We start from the raw sequence: 25,073 nt of genomic DNA, 5'->3' as shown, positions 1-25,073 counted from the left end.
CTATCTGTACATCATTTTAAAATCATTTTCTTTGTAGGTTTGACATAAAGTTGTTAGTATATCTCCATGAATTTTCCCAAGATTGTAAATCGATGGGTCTTCCTGTATCTTGAGCCCAACGCACCATTGTATGCTTAATTGTTTCCTGCTCTAACTAGATCTAACTGTTTAAGTAGTTCATAGAATTTAGTTATATGAGCTCCTTCACAATCAAAAAATATTTTGTCCAACTCATTTTTATTCTTTGTTATTCCTAGGCCTTTCATATCTTGTCTGAAGCATTCTGTTAATTGATTATACAAAAAACAAAAACAAAAGCCATTTTATATTTTGTTTTTGTTTTTGAAGCTGGGCCATAAGTTTTAAAGACTAGTCACTGTTACTTTCCAATCATAATAAATTATTCTACTTTATCCAGGTTTCATTGATATTCTTAGTCCTATAAAGAAATGCCTCCTGTGTGGATGTCCAAGTCGTTATCTTTTTATAACATTGATGCTTAATCTTATACCAAACTTTGATAAGAGATCATCTGAGAAAGTGATGTGCAAAGTTTTTATCTACTTTTAATTTGTCGTACCAAATATACGCGTAAAAGCCGTAATGCGTATTGATACTTCCGAGACTTGGTAATCTTTCCTTATCTAGTTGCACCCAGTCTTTCAACCAGTTTAGAGAAGCTGAGTAATAGTACAATCTTAAGTTTGGTAAAGCCCAGCCTCCTCTTTCCTTGTCGTCCATCAAGATCTTCCATGTAATCCGGGCTTTTTTCCCCTGCCAAAGGAATCTGGACAATTCTTTCTGCCACTTGTCAAAGTATTTTTCATTGGATATAACAGGTATATTTTGGGAAAGAAATATGAGTCTCAGTAATATGTTCATCTTCATAACAGAGGCCTTCCCATTAATGATAATTGTAATTTTGTCAATTTCTCTAGATATTTTTTTATTTCCTTCCAGGTTTTTTCGTATAATGTTTTATATGTTATCATAATCTGTTTTATATTCCTTTTAGTTTAGTTCCCTGAATAATACACTCTGTCACCCCAACAATATTTGACCATCATTTTGACCACTCCCTACTGGTTATTCAACATCTTCGCTTCTTCTTGTCTTGATTGCTTTAACTAATGGTTTTAATGATTTATTTTATAATTCATCATTGTTATATTTAGATATTTTGTTACATATGTAAGGAAGGAGGGGAATTATTTATATTGTATTATATTGGGGTTGTATTTTATGTGTGTATCGTTTTTTATTACTGTATTACTGTATTGTATTTTATTGTGTTTGTAAACCGCCTCAGTTGTACAGAAAGAGGAGGGATAAAAATATATTATTATTATTATTATTATTATTATTATTATTATTATTTCTCTTTTGAAAACAGCAAGAGGTCAATAGGGTTGGTGCTGACTTTAAAAAATAAAGATGTAGGATTACAAGTGGAAAGGCTGCAGTTTGAGACCGCTTTAAGTGCTGCGGCCCCTCCTATGGGATCCTGGGGCTGGGGGCTTTGCCAAGCCTTTCTCCTGCTCTGCCCAAGAGAGCTGGTGCCCCCCAAAACTGAAGCTCCCAGGGTTTTGCAGGAGGGGACCCTGGGGTCCAAGTGCCTTTATTCCTCCAGGGGAGAGGCACCCTTGGCCCACAACTGGCTCTTCCTCTGCCCTATGTCCTCCCCTTTGTGTGGGAGGGAGGGAGGGGCCCTTGGAAGGAGAGGGGGGCCTGGGGAGGGAGCAGGGGGGTTCTCCATCCATCCCAAAGGGGGGTCAGGAGCCAGGACCCCCTCCCCACCTGGGACACAACAAGGAGGAGGCTCTCCTTCTCTTCCTCCCCCAGCCCCATTTGGGGTGTCCCTCCTCCTCTCCCAAACTGACTCCTTCCTTTGCCTGGGAGGGTCCCAGGGAGTGGGGAGGCTCAGGTTCATATAGAGTCCTCCAAGAGGGAGAGAGAGTGGTGTTCAGCTTCCTAGAGAATCCTCCAAGGGGAAGAGAGAGCAGAGGCTCAGGTTCCTAGAGAGCCCTCTAGATCAACTGTGCTCTTTAAGGAATTCTGGACTTCAGCTCCAAGAATCCCAGGCTATTGGCCAACATGGCTGAGGCTTCTGGGAACTGAAGTCCAAAAAAACCTCTTAAAGGGCTCAGTTTGGGGAACACTGCTCTAGAGGAAGAGAGCACTTCTTCTTCGTGGTCTCTGCGAATCACACAAATGGGTTATTTCTGCACATGCGCAGCAAACTCGGAAACTTCTAGAATCTCTGGGCAGAAAGTCATGTAACTTTCTGCAGTCTCTTTGCAACTTTTTGGCGGTAGCCCCACCCATCCCGTATATAAGGCCCCTAGTGGTCCGCTCCTCTTCAGTTCCTTCATTCCGCCGCGTTAGCAGCTCGAGGAACTTGCTGTTGTTCAGTACTGAATCTCTGACCAAAGCCTTAAAACGGACATTTGACCAAACGGAACGGACTTCGACCTCTCTTTGCTTGCCGATTTCAACCTTGTCTGACTCTCACGGATTGACCCGGACCGGTAACGTTTCTCAGCGCTATGGCTTCTTTCAAGCAATGCGCTAATTGCGGGGTTAAAATACCCATGTCGGATGGACATGACAAATGCGTCCTATGCTTGGGGGAAGGCCACATCCCCGGTTCCTGCAGGCATTGTAAGGCCATGACGGCCCAAGCCCTGAAGAATAGAGACCAGAAGCTGAAAGCGTCTCTATATGAAAAGGCCTTTCGCCCCGCTCTAACCGAGGCCCAGCCGGAGACTTCGGAGGCGTCTAAATCGAAGCCGGATAAGGCTTCAAAAAGGCCTCATGGAGAGAAACAAAAGTCCTCCAAGGCGTCCAAGGATGGTCTAGAACCGAGGAAGGCTAGATCAGTGTCCCCGCCGCCTAAGACTAGACGCAGGGGCCCCCCGAGTACTGTCTCGGTGCCTCCACCGGATTCACGTCCTGTACCAACTCCAATCCCAGAGTCGGCTTCGTCTTCGGCTCCACCTCTCGAGCCCAGGGTTCTGATCTCGTCACACCTCTCTGTGCAGGATGCAGAATTGGAAATAGTCAATCTTGGCGAGTCGTCTGAATCCAAAGGAGAAATTCCTGACTCGGATGTTCAACTATCACCGCAGAGGCAGAAGCGCTCCCGGTCGCCATCCCGTTCTAGACGGGATAGAACTTCACCATCCCGCTCCAGACGGGACAGAGCCTCACCATCCCGTCCCAGACGGGATAGACTACCAACCCTACAGAGAGACAGAGCCACTTTGGGAACAGAAGCTGACGAAGCCCTGGATAGGGGTCGCCGCTCCAGCCCCCCTATGGAGGACTACCAGCCGGACAGGTCATTATTTGACACCTACCCGGACTTGATCTATGACTACCACACTGGCCAATACCTGTTACCGGTAGACGCAGACCACCTCCGCCGCAACGTCCCCGGTCCTACAAGAGTGAGGCCTCATTCTCCTCAACACCGTGACACTGTAGAGACAGTCACACGTCGCTCCGTTACGAGGGACCCGTCTCCGTTGAGCCACAGGGACAGCAGATCCCCTTCCGCTTCCCGCTCTCGGTCAGTTTCCCCGTCTGTCCAACTATGTGCAGAACAATCCCTAGCCTTTGGGGAACCGGATGCCCCCTCACCAACGGACGATGTCCGCTCCTTTTCTGATAAGGTAATCAGAATGGCAGATGTTCTCAAACTCGAGGTCGCTCACCCTGAAGATGATGCCCTCGATCCGGTGGAACGCCGGATTCACGGCTGTGCTCCCGCTCCACCATCCCTGGCCTTTCTTCCATCCCTGGAAAAAATTGCCAAGAGGTCATGGGATACACCGGCGTCCATCTCCTCCACTTCGAGGAAAATAGAGAACCTCTACAGGGTCACACCTTCAGGACCGTCTTGGTTGTTTAACCATCCAAAACCCAATTCGGCCATTGTGGAGGGATCACAAACCTCCTTTGCGGCTCGTCCCTCCTCATCCCCCATGGACAAGGAGAGTAGAAAAATCAACGGCCTGGCGAAGAAGTTCTATGCCTCCGCTGCATTGGACATAAAAATTGCCAACTATGCAGCGTGCATGGGGGCATATGTTCAACTTCTTATGGAAAAAATGGATCCTATCATCAGCGAGCTCCCTGATGATAAGAAAAGGATTATGTCCGCCATCAGGAATGAGGTCCACTCTGTGGGAGGTCAGCAGATAATATCAGCTAGACACTCAACTGATTGCTCTTCCAAAATTCTCTCCGGATCGGTAGCTCTTCGCCGATATGCCTGGCTCCGCTCCTCAGATTTGACCCCCCAGGCCAAAGCGGCCATAGAAGACATGCCATTTGATAACTCCGGCCTGTTTAATAAAGAGACAGACGAGAAGTTAAGTTTTCGTTACAGAATGAAAACAGCTGCAAAGAAACACGGCATGTCAGCCTCCTCCTCCAGATCGACCAAGCAACGGTACAGTGGCCAACGAAACTGGTTCCACCATGGCCAGCAACGCTTCCACCATCCTGAAAGGCAGTTCCAGCCCCAAGATGCTTCACGCCAGGGCGGGCGCTCCAGGTCTCCCTCCCAACAAGACCGTCGCCAACCGCCCCAGAACCACTACCAATCAGGTTATAAGAAGAAAGATGCTAGGGGCAAAAAGAGATTCTGAAGCCCCCTAGCGCACTTCGTCATCTCCCAGACAGACGGCTTACAGCCCTTTTATAACACCTGGGCATCCATCTCAACAGACTCCTGGGTCCTAAACATAGTTCGAAGGGGTTATGCCCTGGAGTTTTCTGAGCTCCCCACCACCGGAGCTATCATTACCACCGTCCCCTCGGACACCCTTCTCGACGAAGTGCGCTCCCTCTTGGACAAAGGCGCTATCGAGCCTGTACAACCTTCCCAGGCCCGATACTGCTTTTTTTCTAAATACTTTATTGTCCCTAAAAAACCTGAGGGCCTTAGACCGATTTTGGACTTGCGTGCCCTGAACGCCTTCATAGCTTATAGACGCTTCAGGATGATAACTCTTGCTTCTATTCTGCCACTCTTGCAGAAGGATGCCTGGTTCGCCACGCTGGACCTGAAGGACGCCTATTTTCACATTGCGATACGGGACGACCATCGCAGATTCCTTGCCTTCACCGTTGGGCCAGATTTCTTTCAATACAAGGTCCTTCCATTCGGCCTGTCTTCAGCTCCAAGGGTCTTCACGAAGTGTATGGCTCCTGTCATAGCTTACCTTCGTCAGCGAGGAATCGTAGTCTTCCCCTACCTGGACGACTGGCTGTTCACGGCACCATCCAGAGAGGCCCTTCAGCTCCAGATGGACTTTGCTCAGGGCCTTCTGGCATCTTTGGGACTTCGTGTCAACCTCGAAAAGTCTCATTTAACTCCGTCCAGACAGATCAATTTTATAGGCACACTACTGGACTCAGAATCAGCCAGGGCCTACCTCCCACGGTCCAGATTTCAAACCTTGACGCTCGCCATACGAGCCTGCCTACGGTACAGACATCTACCAGCCCGTGTGGTGCAAGTCGCAATGGGACATTTGGCCTCCACAACCTTCGTTACCCTCTGGGCAAGACTGCGCCTCAGACCCGTACAGTCTTGGTTCCTGTCCGCCTTCGATCCGGTGAGGGACCATCCGGACACGATTCTCACTATCCCAAGGAAGGTCCAAACCTCACTGAAATGGTGGCTTCGTCCAGACAACGTCTGCTCCGGCATGCCATTTACCCCGCCTTCGCCAGAGATAACTCTGACAAAGGACGCATCCCTGCAGGGATGGGGGGCCCATGCATTAGGCCTTACAGTCAAGGACAAATGGTCACGGGCAGAGTCGAACCTCCACATCAATGCATTGGAGATGTTAGCAGTAGAGAAAGCGCTCAGGGCCTTCCAGGGCTTACTCTCCAACAAGGTGGTACTCCTCCTCACGGACAACACCACTACCATGTACTACCTCAACAAGCAAGGAGGTACAAGATCAAGGACTCTCCTAGCCATCACTCTCCGGATCTGGGACTGGTGCATACAGCACAACATTCTGCTTCAGTGCATCCACCTTCCAGGGGACGAAAACGACCTGGCGGATCAACTCAGCAGGTCCCAAACAACGTGTCACGAATGGAGACTACACCCAGAGGTAGTCTCCCATCTTTTTCAACGATGGGGCACACCCATGGTGGATCTATTCGCCTCCCCCAGCAATACCCAGCTAAACAAGTACTGCTCACGGGTTCGTGGAGCAGGCTCCCTGGGGAATGCCTTTCAGTTTCAATGGACAAACGACCTCCTCTATGCATTCCCTCCCTTTCCGTTAATCACCAGGGTATTGACAAAGATGTGGACGGACTCCACGGATGCGATCTTGATCACCCCGTGGTGGCCCAGACAGCCGTGGTTTGCTCCCCTGTTACAACGAGCCCAAGAACATCTTCGCTTGAAACACCGACCCGACTTGCTTTCGCTCCACGACGGACAAGTCCACCACCCCGAGATGCAGTCTCTCCCATTGGTGGCATGGAGGATTCAATCCTAAATTCTCTGCCTTCCAGTGTACAAAATATGATTAAGGCAGCCCAAAGACCCTCTACCCAGAGGTCCTACGCCTACAAGTGGGACAGATTCCTTGCCTTTCTACGAACCAAGGAAGTTCCACCATCCCGTGTTTCCATCCCGGTAGTCCTGGATTTTCTCATGACGCTGACGGAGGCAGGTCTCTCCTTGAGTTCTATCAAATGCTACCTGTCTGCCATCTCTTCACATTATTGCTTTCAAGACAAACCTTCCCTGTTTAGGAACCCTCTCATAAAGAGGTTCCTTAGAGGATTTAACAACCTACATCCCCTGATTGTGGACCCTCCACCACAATGGAGCTTGGACACGGTTCTGGCTTATCTAGCCTCTAAGCCCTTTGAACCATTAGCTACCACAGACTTGAGACTCTTAACCTGGAAGACAGCCTTCCTGGTAGCTATCACATCAGCCCGCCGGGCTGGTGAACTATGTGCCCTTCGGATGGATCAACCCTTTCTCCGTTTTCACAAGGACAAAGTGGTTCTCCGTACGGACATTACGTTTTTGCCGAAAGTAGTGTCTGCCTTTCACATTAATCAGGACATTGTTTTACCAACTCTGGCTCCTAATCCGACCACAGACTCTGAGCGCCAGCTCCACGCTCTAGATGTTAGGAGAACGCTGGCATTTTACCTGGACAGGACAGCTGGTTCCAGACGCTCGGAGAGACTATTCGTATGTTACTCCGAAGCCAAGAAAGGCCTCCGGTGTCACCGCAGAGGTTCTCCAAATGGGTAGTCAACACAATCCGCCTCTGCTACGAGCTGGCTGACAAGCCCTTACCAGGTCGGGTTAGAGCCCATACAACTAGGGCGGTAGCAGCATCCGCAGCCTTTTTGACGGGTATTCCCCTCGAGGACATTTGTAAGGCTGCTGTCTGGTCCCAACCATTGACATTCATCAGACATTACAGGCTGGACGCCAGGGCCAGACAGGATGCAGCCTTTGGGAGGGCAGTGTTACTTTCTGCCATTCATTAACCTGTGTTAATATCAATAAATAACACATGTGTTCGGTTTACATACTTATTGTTTATTTATTTGTGTTAATTGACACTCCCTCCTCCAAGGACTACAGCTCACTAGTCTAACCCATTTGTGTGATTCGCAGAGACCACGAAGGACAGGTTGCTTACCTGTAACTGTGTTTCTTCGAGTGGTCATCTGCGAATTCACACAAACCCACCCATCCTTCCCCTCAGTGTCTGCTCATTGACAATGCTTGTTGCCGCGCTGTTCGCGGCTCATTCGGAACTGAAGAGGAGCGGACCACTAGGGGCCTTATATACGGGATGGGCGGGGCTACCGCCAAAAAGTTGCAAAGAGACTGCAGAAAGTTACATGACTTTCTGCCCAGAGATTCTAGAAGTTTCCGAGTTTGCTGCACATGCGCAGAAATAACCCATTTGTGTGAATTCGCAGATGACCACTCGAAGAAACACAGTTACAGGTAAGCAACCTGTCCATTCCTAGAGAGTCATCCAAGGGGGAGAGAGAGCAGAGGGCTCAAGATTCCTAGAGAGTCCTCAGAAGAGAACAGACGTTCAGACAGTCCTCCAAGGTGGACAGAGAGCAGAGGCTGTGATTCCTAGAGAGTCCTCTAGCAGAAGAGAGCAGATTCCTAGAGAGTCCTACAAGGACTGGCCCCTCCTTACTTATCAGACCTTCTTTCTCCTCACCTTCCCACCAGGGCCCTCCATTCTGGTAGTCAAGGTCTGCTGTCTCAGCCCAGGATTTCCTCTGCCCCATCCCAGATTCGCCCCTTTTCACTTGCTGCTCCTCATTCCTGGAACCTTCTTCCCCCACAAGCAAGAGCCATCATTTCTTTAACCAGCTTCAAAACGGAGTTGAAAACCATCCTGTTCAGAGAAGCCTTCCCAGGCATTACATAATTGTCGCTTACTATTTGATGTTCTTTTGGTGCCTGTTTATCGAACCATTTCCTGTATTGCTATGTACTGTATATACTGTATATGTAGGGTTGCCATATCCCGCCGGGGGGCAGGACTTTCCCGGTTTGGGGCGGGTCCGCACAGTCCCGCCCCGGTTTGGACCCACCCCTGGGACACCCCCCCCCACACGCGACGGACGCCAGGCAGGGAAAGGAGCCTCGCCTCCGTTCCCTGCTTGGCCTCCTCCGCCGGCGAGGGAAGCGGCCTGACAGCAGGAAAGGGTCTCGCCTCGGCAAGGCCCTTTTCCGCTGCCTTGTCGCCTCCTCCGCTGGTGAGGGAGGCAGCCTGGCTCTACTCCGTCCTTCCCGGCCTCTATGGAGGCCCAAGCCTCCACAGAGGCCGGGAAAGGGAGTGGGGGCCGCCCGCGATCGCCGTGATCACGGGCGCCCTGCTCCCTCCTTCCCGGCCTCTATGGAGGCCCAAGCCTCCACAGAGGCTGGGAAAGGGAGTGGGGGCCGCCCACGATCGCCACGATCGCGGGCGCCCTGCTCCCCCCTTCCCAGGCTTCCCTGCTGCCTGGGAGACATCGTCTCCCAAGCCCCAGGGAGGCCTTGGAAGACTCCGTGGTCGGAGCTCCAGCCACAGGGTCCTCCAAGGCCTCTGCGAGGCCAAGGAGGCCGCTTGTCATCGCGGCGATCGCCGCAATGACAGGCGGCCCCCATGCTCCTTCCCGGCCTGGGAGCAGGCCGAGGCTTCCTCCCAAGCCGGGAAGGAGAAGGAGGACAAAGTTTAAAAATGTAGGACCTTTTTTTAAATTTCCTGGCTAGGAAATTAAAAAAAAAAAGTCCTACATTTTAAAACCTTGTCCTACATTTGTCCCAGTTTGGAGGTCCTCAGCTATGGCAACCCTATGTATATGAGAGTATGTATTTTCCCTGGAAGATGATTAACCATCCATTATGAAGCCAAGCCCTCCCTCCAGTCCATCTGCCTTGGTCCAGGCCTTGGAGGTAGAGAGGAACTGCTGGACCTCTTACCCTTTCCCTCCACCACTCCCTTCTCCTTCTGTGTCATGTCTTTTTAGATTGTAAGCCTGAGGTCAGGGAACCGTCTAATTAAAAAGATTGCATGTACAGCGCTGTGTAAATTTACAGCGCTTCATAAATAAAGGTTAATAATAATAATAATAATAAACGGTGGAGAGAGAATGGAGGCTTAGATTCCTAGAGAGTCCTCTAGAAGAGAGCAGATTCCTAGAGAGTCTTCCAAGGGGGAGAGAGAGAGCAGAGGCTCAGATTCCTAGAGAGTCCCCTAGCAGAAGAGAGCTGATTCCTAGAGAGTCCTCCAAGGGGGAGAGAGAGCAGAGGCTCAGATTCCTAGAGAGTCCCCTAGCAGAAGAGAGCAGATTCCTAGAGAGTCCTCCAAGGGGGAAAGAGAGCAGAGGCTCAGATTCCTAGAGAGTCCCCTAGCAGAAGAGAGCAGATTCCTAGAGAGTCCTCCAAGGGGGAGAGAGAGCAGAGGCTCAGATTCCTAGAGAGTCCTACAAGGGGGAGAGAGAGCAGAGCTCTGATTCCTAGAGAGTCCTCTAGGAAAAGAGAGCAGATTCCTAGAGAGTCCTCCAAGGGGGGGAGAGAGCAGAGCTCTGATTCCTAGAGAGTCCTCTAGGAAAAGAGAGCAGATTCCTAGAGAGTCCTCCAAGGGGGGGAGAGAGCAGAGGCTCAGATTCCTAGAGAGGCAGTAGATGTCCAGAAAGATCTCGTGGGAGGAAAAGAGGAGGGAAGGCGAAGAGAGGCCCAGAAGGTGGAGCAGGAGAGAGAAGGAGGTAAGGGAGGGGGCGCATTGAAAGGAAGAGGCCCCAAGTGGGGCTTCTGGGGAGGAAAGAGGAGTCCTGACCAGTCTCCCAGAGGACCCACTTCCCTCCCAGACCTCCCTTCCTTCCCCAGAGAGATGGGGGGCAAGAGGAGGAGGAGACCCCTGTCTGTGGGGACGAAGGGGGAGGCAGGCGGTGGGGTTGGGGTTTTTTTTGGGGGGGGAATCCTCTTCAGGAAATGGATGGAGCTGGAAAAGGATCTCCAAGAGGGAGGGAGAGCTGCCCCCAGTCAGTCCCTGTCCCCCGAGTGGTCGAAAGGGCCAAAGAGGCTGGAAAGGGGGGGATAGGCCGGGGGGAACTGTCTTCCTGTGGAAGGGAATCAGATCTGTTCAGGACTTCCTAAAGTCATGGGTACGCACGAAGGCCCCATATTTCCAGTGTGTCCCATGGCTGTAGCGAGTGCCACTTAAGAAGACAACAGACCTTATAGAATCATAGAATCGTAGAGCTGGAAGAGACCCCAAGAATGGCCATCTAGTCCAACCCCCTTCTGCCATGCAGGAAATCCAAATCAAAGCATCCCGGCCGATGGCCATCCTGTCCTGGGGTTGCTTGATGTATTTTTCTTCCTCTTCACAAGGAGAACCAGGGAGGCTCTTTGGGGTGTCCCTCAATGGAAGTGAAGTCCAGAAGGAGAGAGAGAAAGACTAAAAGGAAAGAAGGAAGGGATACTGACACTACTCTGGGTCCTCTTCAACACTTTCCCCCCACAGATTTTTGTTGTTGCAGTTGTTGTATTTTATTCCTCCTCTCAAAAGACCTCTGAATCCATAGGAGAGTTCAGCCACTGTCTGCACCAAACAATCCATTAGGATAGAAAACCTCTTTCTATAACTATGGCTAGAGATAGGCTGGTTTTTAAAACTAGTTTTAAGAAAACAACCAGTTGAATAAAACCAGCTTTTAGAAAATAAATACAAGAAAAAACATCTGATTTTAAAAATGCTCTCTCAGATTTGAAAAAAAAAAGTCTCTGCTCTCTAGGAAGGAGGTCTGAGAAAATAAGTTTTCCTGACTCTTTGCCCTAACAACAACCCAGCAAGATGGGCAGAAGAGAGAAACCAGTTGGCCCATGAACACCACAAACTCATATTATGACAATACACACGCACAAAAAAGGCAGACATGCTCCCGTCAGGAAATGGCTCTTAGATCTCCCCTGTAGGATTACATTCTAAAGATCTGGAAAATGGAGGAAATAATTTTATTTTTACACAGTTTTTTCCTGGGAAAATCAGCACTTTTGGCTATCGACATGCCAATCATTTTGTTGACTGTATTATATGATCAAAGAAACTCTAGGAAATCATTCCTCCCTGTAACATAGGAAAGGATTATGCATTTACCCTTGCTCCTTTTTCTTATCAATGCTTAGAAGAGATGCTTTGAGAAAGTCCAGCTCCAACCCTTTGGCTGCCATCCAGCACCCACTTTCCTGGGAGTAAAGGCCCCACCAGCTCTGTTATTCCAGAAGACTCCCTGCAACCTTTGAGGCAGCAGGCAAACTCAGCTCCAAATAGATCTGAAAGAAAATTAAAATCGGGGCTCTGAAAGTATTTTATGTATGTTTTATTTGCTAGTCCCCAAATGCAGGTGCAGGCTATCTAATAATCATAAAGACAGCAAACCTAAATGAAGACAAAGGCAAATGTTTTCCCATCATCTGTCTCTTCCCACAAAAGGACATGCCAGGGCCCATTTCCCAGCTACATCCTGATTCAGGTTCCCCTCCCTTTGCAATGGGGGGCAGCTGAGGGGCAAGAGAGAGGGGTCCATCGGAGAGCATCATTTCTTCTCCTTTGTCTTCTCACCCCCAGGCACTGCTGTAGCACCAGAATCCTAATTTGGATCCTCTGTTCTTTGGAGAAGAGGGGGTAAAGCTGCCAGACCACCACCCCTCTGGAATTCTTGACCTTTGAGGCTGCAAGCAGATATCCAGAAGAGCAAGTAAGAAACCTATAAACTCCCCAGTTAATCTAGGAGGAAATAATTAATTCTGCCAAAGTAATTTCTTCAAAAGTGAACAGCACACCCAGAGCTACCTAGCTATCAGTTCCTTTCTCAATCTGAGAGCCATGGAGTGTGTAGGGGAACTATGACATTTCTCCCTAGGTTCCTGTCATCCACCCACCTTGCCCCTTGGTTTTCAGTTCCCCCTTGGATTCACTGTCTAGTGGAAGAGAATCACAGAATCAGAGAGTTGGAAGAGGCCACAAGGGCCATTCAATCCAACCCCTGCCATGCAGGAACAGTCAAAGCATCCCCGACAGAAGGCCATCCAGCCTCTCTTTAAAGACCTCCAGACTCCGTCACTCTCTGAGGAAATGTGTTCCACTGTCAAACAGTCCTTACTGTCAGGAAGTTCCTCCTAATGTTGAGGTGGAATCTCTATTCCTGGAGCTTGCATCTATTCGTCTGACTCCTATTCTCTGGGGCAGTAGAAAACAAGCTTGCTTCATCCTTAACATGACATCCCTTCAAATATTTAAACAGAGCTATCATATCACCTCTTAACCTTTTCTTCTCCAGGCTAAACATACCCAGCTTCCTAAGCCTCTCCTAGGTACTCTCAAATAACCTCCCCCCTCCACCATCACCACCAAGGTTCCTTCTTTCCAGGGCAAAGAAGAGAAGCAGGGCTCCAATTCTACCCCCAAAGCCATTTCCTTCCCCCTCCTTCGTTCCCACACAAAAGGGAAATTTGGGGTCATAGAATCATAGAGTTGGAAGAGACCACAAGGGCCATCCAGTCCAACCACCTGCCATGCAGGAAATCCAGGGTCACTCCTAGTTCTGACCATGTGGATTCAGGGAAATATATTAAAACATAATAAAGTCCAGGATATGTACTTTTATTCTATTAGCAACACAAAAAGATACTTCCTTTAAGATTCCGGTTGTCTCCGTTCACAAGAACAACAAGAATTATGATGTTATCGTACTGTGCTATATGACCAACATGGCTATCCCTGAATAAAGCTCCCCCAGGCCTATCCCAGAGACAGAAGAATAGCAAGGTTTACTCCCCATTCACTATAATTTTATGTGCTTTGTTTTTTGTAGAGACTGTTAATCCATTTTAAGCAGTTACTTCCCAAATTCACTTTATCATTAATTCTTTCATGGATTTTTATTTGATGTAATTGAACACTTTTTCAGTGTGTCTAGCCACCTTTCTCTTATTAAACTTCTCATAATATTCAATAATATTTAATGCAGTTCTTATATTTTCTTTTATATTTCTGTTTGGAAAAAATCTTGCTTGGTCCTCATAAATCCAATCTTTTAACACCCTTTTAAGGCTTTCTGATAATATTGTTACAAAAATTTTGTAATCAACATTCAAGAGCAAGATAGGTCTATAATTCTTGATCTCTCTCATCTCAATCAATTTGATTTTCAGTTCATTGATGCTTTCCATGCTGTTGATACTGGCTTTCAGGTGAAAGAACTGAAACTGCCTTTCCTTCAGGGCAGAGACCTGTTTGCTTTTGGAGGCCTCCACAAATTCCTTTTTCCCCGTGTGTATGTGTGTGCCTTTAAGTAGCCTGTATGTGTGTGCCTTTAAGTAGCGTATGGTGACCCCATGTATGGTTTTGTATGGTTTTATTAGCCAAGGGGTAATGAGAGATGGTTTTGCCAGTTCCTTCCACTGAAATACAGCCTACAAGCACTTGGTATTTGTTGGTGATCTCCCATCCAAGTACTAACCAGGGCTGACTCTGCTTAACTTACCAGATCAGACAGGATCTGGTACCTCTAGGCAGGATACTCATACCAAGGTATTAATTCTTATCACAACAATATAATTTGATGGCGATATGTAAATAACCTGCTACTATCTATAGTAATGCAACAATGTATTGGCTTTACAGGGTGTTTAAGCAGAGCATCTTTGACATCTTTGCCCTGAGATGGATGGAGGAAGAATAATTTTGATCCTGTTTGTGGCTTCATTGATGCAATAAAACACAGATGGATGATCCAGACTCAGTTGGTCCTGAAGGAGGAAGAGGCCCTGATATAGAGGGCACTGGGGGATTCTGGGAGAGGACAGTCCAGAGGTCCCTGGGTGAGGGCCTGGCCAGTTCAGACATGCAGCACCAGCGCTTCAGCCAGTTCTCCTACGAAGAAGGCGATGGGCCCCGGGAAGTTTGCAGCCAACTCCACCATCTCTGCCGCCAATGGCTGAAGCCAGAGCTACACACCAAAAATGAGATCCTGGACCTGGTGATCTTGGAGCAGTTCCTGACCATCTTGCCCCCAGATATGAAGAACTGGGTCAAGGAATGTGGGGCAAAGACCTGTTCCCAGGCGGTGGCCCTGGCAGAGGGTTTCCTTCTTAGTCAGGCAGACAAGAAGGAGAAAGAGCAACAGGTAAGAGCGTTTCCTCATGAACCGAAGGTGAGCAAGGTCTGGCTCTAGGTTGCCTTTTTTTAGCCTCTGGTTACTTCAAGGGGCAAAGACTGAAGTGTGCTGCCCCCTGATTTGGGTTTGATAAGGTACAACGTACAGAGCAGGGATGTAGCCAGGATTTTGGGAAGGGGAGGGTCCAGACTAAGTGCCACCATTATAATGGGGCTTGGGTGGGGCAGCACGGCAGCACTTACCATTCATTTTATCTAATGGAAGGGGGGGTCTGGACCCCAAGAACCCCCCCCCCTTGGCTACGTCCTTGTACAGAGGACCCTCTTTGTGATGGAGCGGAATCACAGTCACCATGTTATTTTCATTCGAAAGCAAACATAACAAATTGCCAACAACAGTGTTGTGGTCACAGAATGTACAGGTATCTATAAAGTAGCAGTAGATTTTTCTTTTTCTTTCTTATATGTTTGTTGCAGTTCCTCAAATACACACATGTACTGTACATATAATTGCTGGAGTCCAGGGCGGAAACCCACATTTCCTATGCTTTTAGGACAATTTGGTAATTAGCCCAAAGGAGCGATTTGATTCAGCTGGGTAACACAACTATACTAGTTCTGAAATCTCAGAATTCCAGAAGCAGTTCAAATAAGTTTTATTAAAGGGGAATAATGCACACACATATACACACAAGCAACTATGCTCACACACAAGAACTAGGAAACAAAGATGGGAGTAGTTAGGTGCAATATCCAGGTAAACCGACAGAGCGTCTGCCTGCAACTGGACTGAGCCACTGAACAGTCAGTTGGACCTGATGTTTATATTGTTTTGAGGGCAAAACCTCCAAAGCTAAAAAGCTAATACAGTGGTCCCATGGGGCTCATGTTTGTGGTGTGGGAGAGCGTGTGTACCACGGGCGCATGCGCCATCTTTCTCCCATCGCGCAGCTTCCACGTAAACAGGAAGCTGCGTATGGGGTGCCCGCCTATAGCATGGTCGCACTGTAAATGGTTTCCCAGGTTGGAAAGAATAGCACAAGTGGGTAGGTGATTCATTTGGATTCCTTGGGATAAAGGGATTAGGCCGCCTCTGTAGTTTGTCTGATTGCAGCCCTTCACCTTGCCTAGCCAAATCCATTGTCTCCCTCTGCATACACAATAGGATTATCCTGGGGATTCAGTGAATCCCATCAAGTTTGGTGCCCTACTCCCTTTTGCTAGCTTTAGCTCTTGCCAGTCTAAGATTTGCCAGCCTATTCAGTTTCCACATTGGGGTCAGATCCAGATCCCCCAACCCAGTGCTTCTTGATTAATGTTGTATCAAGCATGGGGGGTAACATATGTATATGAAATGGTACAAATTGGCAGAAGACTTCCATTATATGGTCAAAGGGTTTTCCAAATGCTCTTGCTGTGGGCTCCATGGAATTGTTTGTGTTTCAGCATACACAATAGACATATTCCAAGTATAAACATAAGTGTTACTACTGTCACCCCTCCTAACTCGTGGATCTGAGATCTGCGACCTTGAAAACTTGAGGAGGGATGACCTCTGCTAATCTTAATGGGGTGCATGCCTAGCGCATGCGCATGGAGTCACACTCCATTCAAGCCTATGAGACTTGAATATGTGCAAGCCTCTGTTTTGCATGTGGGAGGGTGTACCGGAACAGATCCCCGCTAAAACAGAAGGCCAACTTTATAGTGTATATAGTATATATTATATTATATCCCACCTCTTTGAGCTCTTCTTTTGTGTGCAACTTTTTCAAGATGGGTTTATGAGGGCTGACATTCCTGGCTTGGTTGTGTGTAGATGTCTCATAATACACAGGCCTAAACCCCTTCCCAAAGGCTTTTGCCATTTTCTTATCCTTCTCCAAATTCCATGTCTTGAATCCTGATTGCTGTTTCAGGTCAAGAATCCCTTGGTAAAAGTCCACTCTGAATTCTCTGTGGCTGAGAAGGCTCTGTTAGGCCCCAGGCAGAGTCTACAATGGGGAATAGTCAAGCAGAAGGGTGATGGAAGAGCCCTCTTGCAAGGTATGGATGAACACTCACTATCCAAAATTCTGTGTGTCTCTTTGTTGTTATGTGCCTTCAAGTTGTTTCTGACCTTTGGCAACTCTGGAGTTTCATGGAGTTTTCTTGGCAAGATTTGTTGAAGGTTGTGTAGTACATTCTTCACATGCACAGATTGGGCCCTCCACCCTCTATGGAGGATCTCAACTACTGTGAGTGTGTGTGTGTGTGTACACAGATCCACACATACACATGTATATATTATAGTGGTACCTTGTTATCTCTGTATCCGCAGGAGATCTATTCTGAACCTCCCCATAGATACCAAAATCCAAGACCTTAAGTCCTGTTGTCCCCAATGGTGGCATTAATAATAATAATAAAGATTTATTTCTAGCCCGCCCAATCACGAAGAATCCGAGCGGGTTACAACAATAAAATACATCATTACAATAAAGTTAAAAAATCAAACCCTAGACCTACCCCCCCTCATTCCCATATACATGGCTGTGCCACCATTAGGAACAATGGAGCTGTCCCTAATGGCAGCATGTGCTACGATTGGGGACAATGGTGGCTTGCCGTCCCCAGGTAATGAGGCATCATTGTATTAGTATTAGTATTTAATATACAAACAAAACCAGCAAAGAATGCACTTCAGAATCAGTCAAAGGAAATGTCTTGAGTTTGTGTTATTGGACTATCCGACTAAAAAAAATTCCAACTGGTACAGCAACTGTAATAGAATTTTGTTTTATTTATTATTTCATTTATTTATCTGAGTTCTGCCACCTTTCCAGCTGGTACAGCAACTGTAATAGAGTATTATTTATGTATTTAATTTCTGTGCTGCCTTTCCCAGAAAGAGACTCAAGGCGACACAGAAATAATAACACTTAAAAACAATTAAAACATATTAAAACGATATAAAATTACAAACACTAAAACTACATATCCACCTCATATAGAGTATCTTTTCAAAAGCAACATGTGAGGAATTTACACATTTTTATTTGCATGTTGCATAGAATTTTTATTTGCATATTGCATAGAGTGGTCTTGGTTGTCTCTAGCAGCCCTTCCTCTTTTAGTTAAATTTTCTATTAGCATGACCTTCCAGACCTTTGTATTCTTATCTATATCTGTCCTTCACTTTCTGCAACTCAAGGTCACTTTATCCTCACAATAGCCACCCTACAAAATAGGTCAGTGTGTGTATGTGAGAGAGAAAATAGGCAGCTGAGGTTGCCCAGTAAATTTTGTGGCTCAATGGGAGTTGAAAGCTGGTTTTCCCAAGCCCCTGTCCAATATCCTAGCACTTGCATCACTCTTTGCTGTTGCTGTTGCAGTTGTTGTGTGCCACCATGGGAGTGTAGCGATTTGAGTGGTTTTGAGTTATCAAGAACATTTTTGCTCAGAGGATCACAAATCTGATCAGGAGAGCTTTAAACTGAGTCCTGGTGGGGAGGGCGACAGTATTTTGGAGGGCAAAATTCGGCAATTCAGAGAAATAGACTTAGCAAGAAAGGAGAGAGAATAGCTTTATGAGTTAAGGATGTTTATACTTGTGAAGAGGTTCCATGACTTAAACCCAGGAAGTCAGGTTGAGAGCAACTGGGTAAAAATTCAGGGGGAGAGAATTCAGGTGTTTTCTGGGCTGCCGCGGGGCTGCACATGCATGCGTGCAGACATGCTCATGTGCTCCCATGCAGCACATGCACTGGAGGTCCCGCCCCAGAAGCGCCCCCCCCCCCCTCAGTGGGTGACACCAAGTTGGGGTATGCCACTGAGTTACATATTACTCATACAGTCACAGGTGAAGTGCAATACACATTAGTGCTCTGGCTTCAAAGACATTATCACTAGATGTCTTGTTCTTGTCACACATTATACACTGTTTACATCAACACCATATACAGAGCACACATTATTGTTTGGGGTCCCAAGAGGACCTCGCAGAGGGATAACACATACCACAAAATCACATTTTGAGCAACAAAGATGGCCACCTCTTGGATTTCAGGATGGATCCTACAGATACATGGGAGGTTCCTAGAGAACCGCAGAATCTAGGGAACTCCAAAAGGCAGAACTCCAGAAGCCCCCCCCCCAATTAGAACCCCCCCCAAAAACTGAACTCCATAAGCTGGAACTCCCAAATCAGGGAGGCAGGACCAAGAGTGTACCCTTTTAAAAGGAGGTGGGGCAACTGTCACTTTTAATTAGATGAGAAGTGGGTTCCTAATAACTGCTAATTACAGTTGTTTACCGTGGATTAATCGAGAAAGTTAAAATGATAAATGTACAATGAACAGAAGCGTTGGAGCTGTAATATTGTTAAAGTGTTGTAAGAAGAAATGAAAAGAAAGCTGACGATACAGTTATCTGTAAGTATAGTAATGTAAATAAATGAAGAACTACTGTTATGTTTGAATATGTTGGTATGAAATATGATATATTTTCCAGGTACAGTGGGCCCTTGGTATACGTGGGGGATCCGTTCCGGACCCCCCCCCCATGTATACCAAATTCCACGTATGCTCAAATCCCTATTGTCCCCAGTGGCGGCGCGTGTGCACGCGCGCCGCCATTGGGGACAAAAGTCCCTAGCTTACCCTCCCCTTTCCTTCCCTCCCTTCCTGCCTCCCTCCTTCCCTCCCTCCCTTTCCCCACTTACCTTTTTCATTGCCGCCGCCGCCGCCACCTTGGCCTCCAAGTTGCCGTTACCGGCAGCGGCTGTGGTGGCGAGGAGGCATGGCCCTCAGCCTCTGCAGGAAGGCCAGGCGGCGCTGGAGGCCAAAGGGCCTCCAGGCAGCCACCCGGCCCTTCTGCGGAGGCTGCATCTGCGAGGAGGCCGGTCTGGAGACCAGGCTTCGGCCTCCTCGTGGCTGCCCCCTCCGCAAAAGGGCCGGGTGGCTGCCTGGAGGCCCTTTGGCCTCCAGCGCCGCCCGGCCTTCCCGCGAAGGCAGCGGTGAGGCCAGGCTGCAGGGAAGGCTTTGGCCTCTTTGCAGCTGCTGCCGCTGCCTCCACAAAAGGGCCAGGTAGTCACCCGGCCCTTCTATGGAGGCGGCGGCAAAGAAGTGGAGCCGCCGCCCGGCCTTGGCCTCACCGCTGCCTCCTCACAGGTAGACTGGGGGGGGCTCCCAGGGAATTACAATATATAAAAGCAGGGAGGACTGAGAGGTTCTTCATTGAGAATCAGATAAGGAATCTGACTGGCAGTCAAAGAGGGATTCATACAGGCAAGCAGGCGGCTTAAGGTATGGAATTTATAAGGGGAAGACACTTGGGACCCTAGCCTGTATATACTTGGGGAGAATGAGCAGGGTAAGGGCCTTATATCATGAAAGTTAAAAGATAACTTCAAGCATATAAGGAATGTTGTGCAAAAACCTCAATTGTTTATTTTGTATCCCAGTGTAAATTCAGGCTTGATTTTCACTCGGAGCCATTTAACTGACTATATAAATGTGTATTTCATTTGTACTTTCTGCAGGTATGCATAGGTCCAGAATGGTCTCCAGATGTAGGGAGAGAGGAGAACCGACATTGAAAGCTTTCTCCATGGAGGAAATTGCAGGAAGAATGACCTTGGAACAGGTTAACATTCACTCCTTCCTTCCTTTCTGATGGAACATTTGGGAGTTGCTAATGGGCTGAGGCTATCCTAGTCTTATGACAGTTAATAATTCACATTAGTAAGATTTACATGGAACCGTTTCCACATGCTAAACAAAGTCTCTCTTTACATGAGAAATCTAGATAACCAGGAATCCAGATTGTAGTCTTGTCTTTCCCTTCATGTCCTATTCTTCATGTTCCAGGGAGTTAAAGAAAAGAGATGTGACAATATTCAAATCTGTCCCACTCTTATTAGTATTCTGAAGTGATCAAACAATATTTGGGATGCACCATGTGCTTTCCTCCCCTCTTGTTTGGTCACTCCCTGTGTGCGGTCTATTTTCTATTGCAGATTACCTTTTGGGATATTGCTATATATTTCACAGAGGAAGAATGGGAACTGTTGGATCAGAACCAGAGATTTTTGTACAAGGAGGTCATGATGGAAAATAATGAGAATATATCTTCCCTGGGTAAGGAATTTGAGTCAACTGCCTTTCCTATGGAGACTGAGTATCCTTTCATACCACATTGTCATAGCTCTAGGATTCCACTTTAATTGTCATGGCAACATCCTGTGGAATCCTGCGATTTTTAGTTTCATGAGGCCCTTGAGCTCTCCAGTTGAGGTCTAAATATCACTCCCTAAGCTGCCAGTCCTAGAATTTTGTAGGAAGGAACCATGGCAATTAATATTTTTTTTGCCCTCAGTTTGCTCCTCAGTACATCCCAGACCTAGTTTACTGGGTTTTTAACTCTTCTTCCAGCCTTTTAAGGGTCTGGACAGGCTTCCAGTATCCTCTTGGGGGGAAAGGGCTCCCCTGGCCTTAAAATGGCTGAGAAAGGGACCAATAGGGACAAAATTGCCTCCACTTCCCTAAGGGATGTTGGTAGACATTAAGAAGCAAAACATTATTTCATTTGTTTCCCGGCAATACAATGGAAGGTGTCCTCTGAAATCACCTGGGGTGTGACCTCCCTAAAGGCCTCACAAAACTGAGGTCAACTTTCAGCCCCATTCCTCATCCTGTCTTGTTAATTTATTTGCACGTTTATCTCACCAAATCGGCCTTAAATTGTCTCTTTCCTGCATCACACTCTGTGTGTGTGTGTGTGTGTGTGTGTGTGTGTGTGTGTGCAGATGGAAAAGTCGAACAGTGGCGGGAGAAATGGAAGTTGACCTGGCATATGGGAGCAAAGAGGGGAGGAGGGAACAAAAGTAGTCTAGCTCTGTCCAGAATAGCAAAGAATAGATCTCTTGTGACAAATTTTAACAACTGGTTTGAGTGAACTGATATAAAGGAGTTCCATTTAGCAATTCTGATTAATATCTATGAAGGGAGGGAAAGGGGACACATAAACTCGTTTTATCTGAAGTTTCTTTCCCTACCTGAGCTTGCTTATATGTTGTTGACTCCAGAGAACCTTCAGAGATTCAGTTTTTTCTGTCCTTGTCAATCTTTATAGGAGACCATGTGAATCCTCAGAGAAGCCACATAGGAGAGAAGCCATACAAATGCCAGCAGTGTGGGCAATGTTTTGTTCGCAAAGCACACCTTCAAAGACACCAAAGAGTCCACACAGGAGAGAAACCATACAAATGCCAGCACTGTGGGAAATGTTTTGCTCAGATGTCACACCTTCAAGTCCACCAGAGAGTCCACACAGGAGAGAAACCATACAAATGCTGGCACTGTGGGAAATGTTTTGCTAAGAGTTCTTCCCTGGTGAAGCATCAGAATCTCCTCACAGGAGAGAAACCATACAAATGCCAGGAGTGTCAGAAATGTTTTGCTGACAAGTCAAACCTTACAAGGCATCAGAGAATCCACACAAGAGAGAGACCATACAAATGCCAGCACTGTGGGAAATGTTTTGCTCAGAGGTCTGATCTTGTGCATCATCAGAAAGTCCACACAGGACAGAAGCCATACACTTGCCAGCGCTGTGGAAAATGTTTGGCTGAGAAGACTTCCCTTGTAAGGCATCAAAGTCTCCACACAGGAGAGAAACCATACAAATGTCAGGAATGTGAGAAATGTTTTGTTGACAAGTACTACCTTTCAAGGCATCAAAGAGTCCATCTTGGAGAACAACCATACAAATGCCAGCAGTGTGGGAAATGTTTTACTCACAATTCGGACCTTGTGCATCATCAGAGAGTCCACACAAGACACAGGCCTTACAAATGTGAGCTCTGTGGGAAATGTTTTGCTGACAGGAGTTCCCTTGTAAGGCATCAGATTCTCCACACAGGAGAGAAATCATACAAATGCCAGGAATGTGAGAAACGTTTTTCTGACAAGTCAAACCTTTCAAGGCATCAGAAAACCCACACAGGAGAGAAACCATACAAATGCCAACAGTGTGGAAAATGTTTTGCTCAGAAGTCAAATCTTGAAACTCACAGAAGAGTCCACCTGGTATCATAGAATAATACATGACAAATGGCCATCCAGCCTCTGTTTAAAGACCTCCAAGGAGGGAGACTCCACCACTCTCTGAGGGAGTGTGTTCTACTGTTGAACAACTCTTACTGTCAGGAAGTTCATAATAATAATAATAATAATAATAATAATAATAATAATAATAGGATTTATTTATATGCTGCCCAATCACTGGGAATCCGGGCAGCTTCCAACAGAGGGGATAATAGACGGTTCCCTGCCCTCAGGCTTACAATCTAAAAAGACCCGACACAAAAGGAGAAGGGAATGGAATATTGATGCAGCCTAAAATCGCATTTCCCTTTTTAGCTGCTGCATTGCACCCTATAATCCTCCAAAAAGACACACCTCTCTTCTCAGGGGAGGGTGGAGAAGGAGAAAGGGGGGACAGGAGGCAGTGGTGTTCCTAGGTTTGGTGTCACACACATCTCATTGATTTCCTCTTGTCATCAGAAAGTCCCTGGAGGCCTGGATAGATACACTTCAACATATTAGGGAGCAAGAGGTTTTCCTGGATAGAACAGAATGAGCAGTCCTGGTTTGGGAACATATGGAGGAAGTTTCAGGGAGAGGTCCTTTCACATACACAGGAGTTAGAAGGTTGGAGGAATGTCACACAGAAGTCAGGAAACCAGGGGTTGTTCTGGGAGTTTGCAGCAACTGAACTGATTTGAAGTTCTCTCCCTTATCAGGGATGATGCGGTGCAGCAGCAGGGACAGTCCTCAGGGGGATGCAGGAGATCTTGGTAGAAACAGCACAGGGAATGGCCGCTATTGAGCCTCAGAGGAGGCATGTAGTGGTTGTGGGGGACTCCTTGCTGAGGGGTACAAAAGGAGTGGTTTATGGGCCTGATAAGATGTCTCAGGAGTGTTGTCTCCCTGGGGCAAAAATCTGTGATATGACAGAGAGGCTGACATGACTTTCCAAGCTTGCTGACCGTCACACCTTCCTTTTGTCAATGTGGGAATCAATGATACTGTGAGGCACAGACTTTAGAGTATCAAAAGGGATTATGAGGCTTTGGGTAAGAGCTGTATGCATCTGATCCCTTCTCCCAGTTGAAAGCCATGATCCAGGAAGGGAGAGGAAAATAGGGGATGTGAATAATTGGCCCTGCACATGGTGCCAGAACAATTCTTTTATTGTGGGCTGCAGTTCCATGAGGAGGGACTTCTGGCAAGAGATGGGTTGCACCTCACACCAGTAGGCAGAAACATTTTTGCCAACAGTCTCAAACATTTGATCAGGAGGGCTTTAAACTGAGGGGGGGGGGTTGGCGGGGGGAATGACAGTATTTTGGAAGGTAGGACTACATAAAGGATTGGACATATCGGTCAAACTGTCATAAAGGGGACAGGCAAATAGTGCAAGGACCCAATAATGGAAAGCAAAAAACTATATATATTCAACTTGAACTCCTAACACACAGAAAAAATACAATATAATAGACATCACTGAAATGAGGTATGATGAGTCTAACGATGGGAATGTAGAAATAAAGGAGTGTAACCTTTTTAAGAGAAATAGGCCAAACAGGAAAGGAGGAGGAATAGCATTATATGTCAAGGATGTTTACACCTGTGAAGAGATCTAAGACGTAAATCCTGGAAGCCAGGTGGAGAGCGTCTGGATAAAAATTAAAGGGGAGGAAAACAACAAGGATGTTATGGTGGGAGTCTACTACAGACCTCCAAGTCAGACTGAGGAATTGGATGATGGCTTTCTAGAACAGGTGACCACACACTCAGAAAGGAGAGATGTAGTAGTGATGGGCGACTTCAACTATCCTGATATTTACTAGATGTCAAACAGCCAAATCCTCAAGGTCTGGTAAATTCTTCACTTGCTTGGAAGACCATTTCATTTTTCAAAAGATGGAAGAATTTTAGATCTATTTTAGATCTGATCCTATCCAACAGGGATGACCTGCTAAATGGGTGCAAGTGGTAGGATCTTTTATGTGGGAGTAGAGATGTCAAGGCCCATGGAGGGAAAGGGGGGAAATTGTCTTTGTTTTTCCTGAATCATGCAAAAATAAAATATTCCATAATTGTTTTTCTTCCTTTTTTCAATTTTTCATGTCCCCCTCCCCCCCCCCCCAATTTCTTCTCTTTGTTTTTCTGGGGGGGGAAACATGAAAATTTGAAAAAAGGAAGAAAATCAATTATGGAATATTTTATATTAGCATAATTCAGGAAAAAAAAACATTCAAAATGTCCCCCCCCCCCCCCTTGAAGGCCTTCACATCTCTAGAGGGAGTGATCACGTTCTCCTGGA

General features: G+C 46.9%; 1 protein-coding gene across 1 annotated transcript in view; it reads left to right on the top strand.

Annotated features, from left to right (window-relative positions):
• LOC149320418 (uncharacterized) overlaps positions 1-24,056 on the top strand; it is a 63,634-nt gene extending 39,578 nt beyond the window's left edge. The window contains exons 9-16 of the mRNA XM_089499621.1: positions 2,562-4,614; positions 4,735-6,140; positions 6,326-7,249; positions 14,305-14,712; positions 16,622-16,748; positions 20,224-20,327; positions 20,701-20,821; positions 21,816-24,056. Coding sequence (XP_089355747.1) covers positions 2,562-4,614; positions 4,735-6,140; positions 6,326-7,249; positions 14,305-14,712; positions 16,622-16,748; positions 20,224-20,327; positions 20,701-20,821; positions 21,816-22,780 — 6,108 coding nt within the window. The 3' untranslated portion in view covers positions 22,781-24,056. The remainder of the gene's footprint in view (positions 1-2,561; positions 4,615-4,734; positions 6,141-6,325; positions 7,250-14,304; positions 14,713-16,621; positions 16,749-20,223; positions 20,328-20,700; positions 20,822-21,815) is intronic.
• The last annotated feature ends 1,017 nt before the right edge of the window (positions 24,057-25,073 follow it).

The sequence above is a fragment of the Sceloporus occidentalis genome, unplaced genomic scaffold, assembly GCF_023333645.1.
Source record: "Sceloporus occidentalis isolate IW3139 unplaced genomic scaffold, rSceOcc1.0.p SCAF_1, whole genome shotgun sequence".
In the NCBI taxonomy this organism is placed as follows: domain Eukaryota; kingdom Metazoa; phylum Chordata; class Lepidosauria; order Squamata; family Phrynosomatidae; genus Sceloporus; species Sceloporus occidentalis.
Note: the sequence above shows the minus strand (reverse complement) of the source record. Positions and strands in the feature narration are given on the sequence as shown.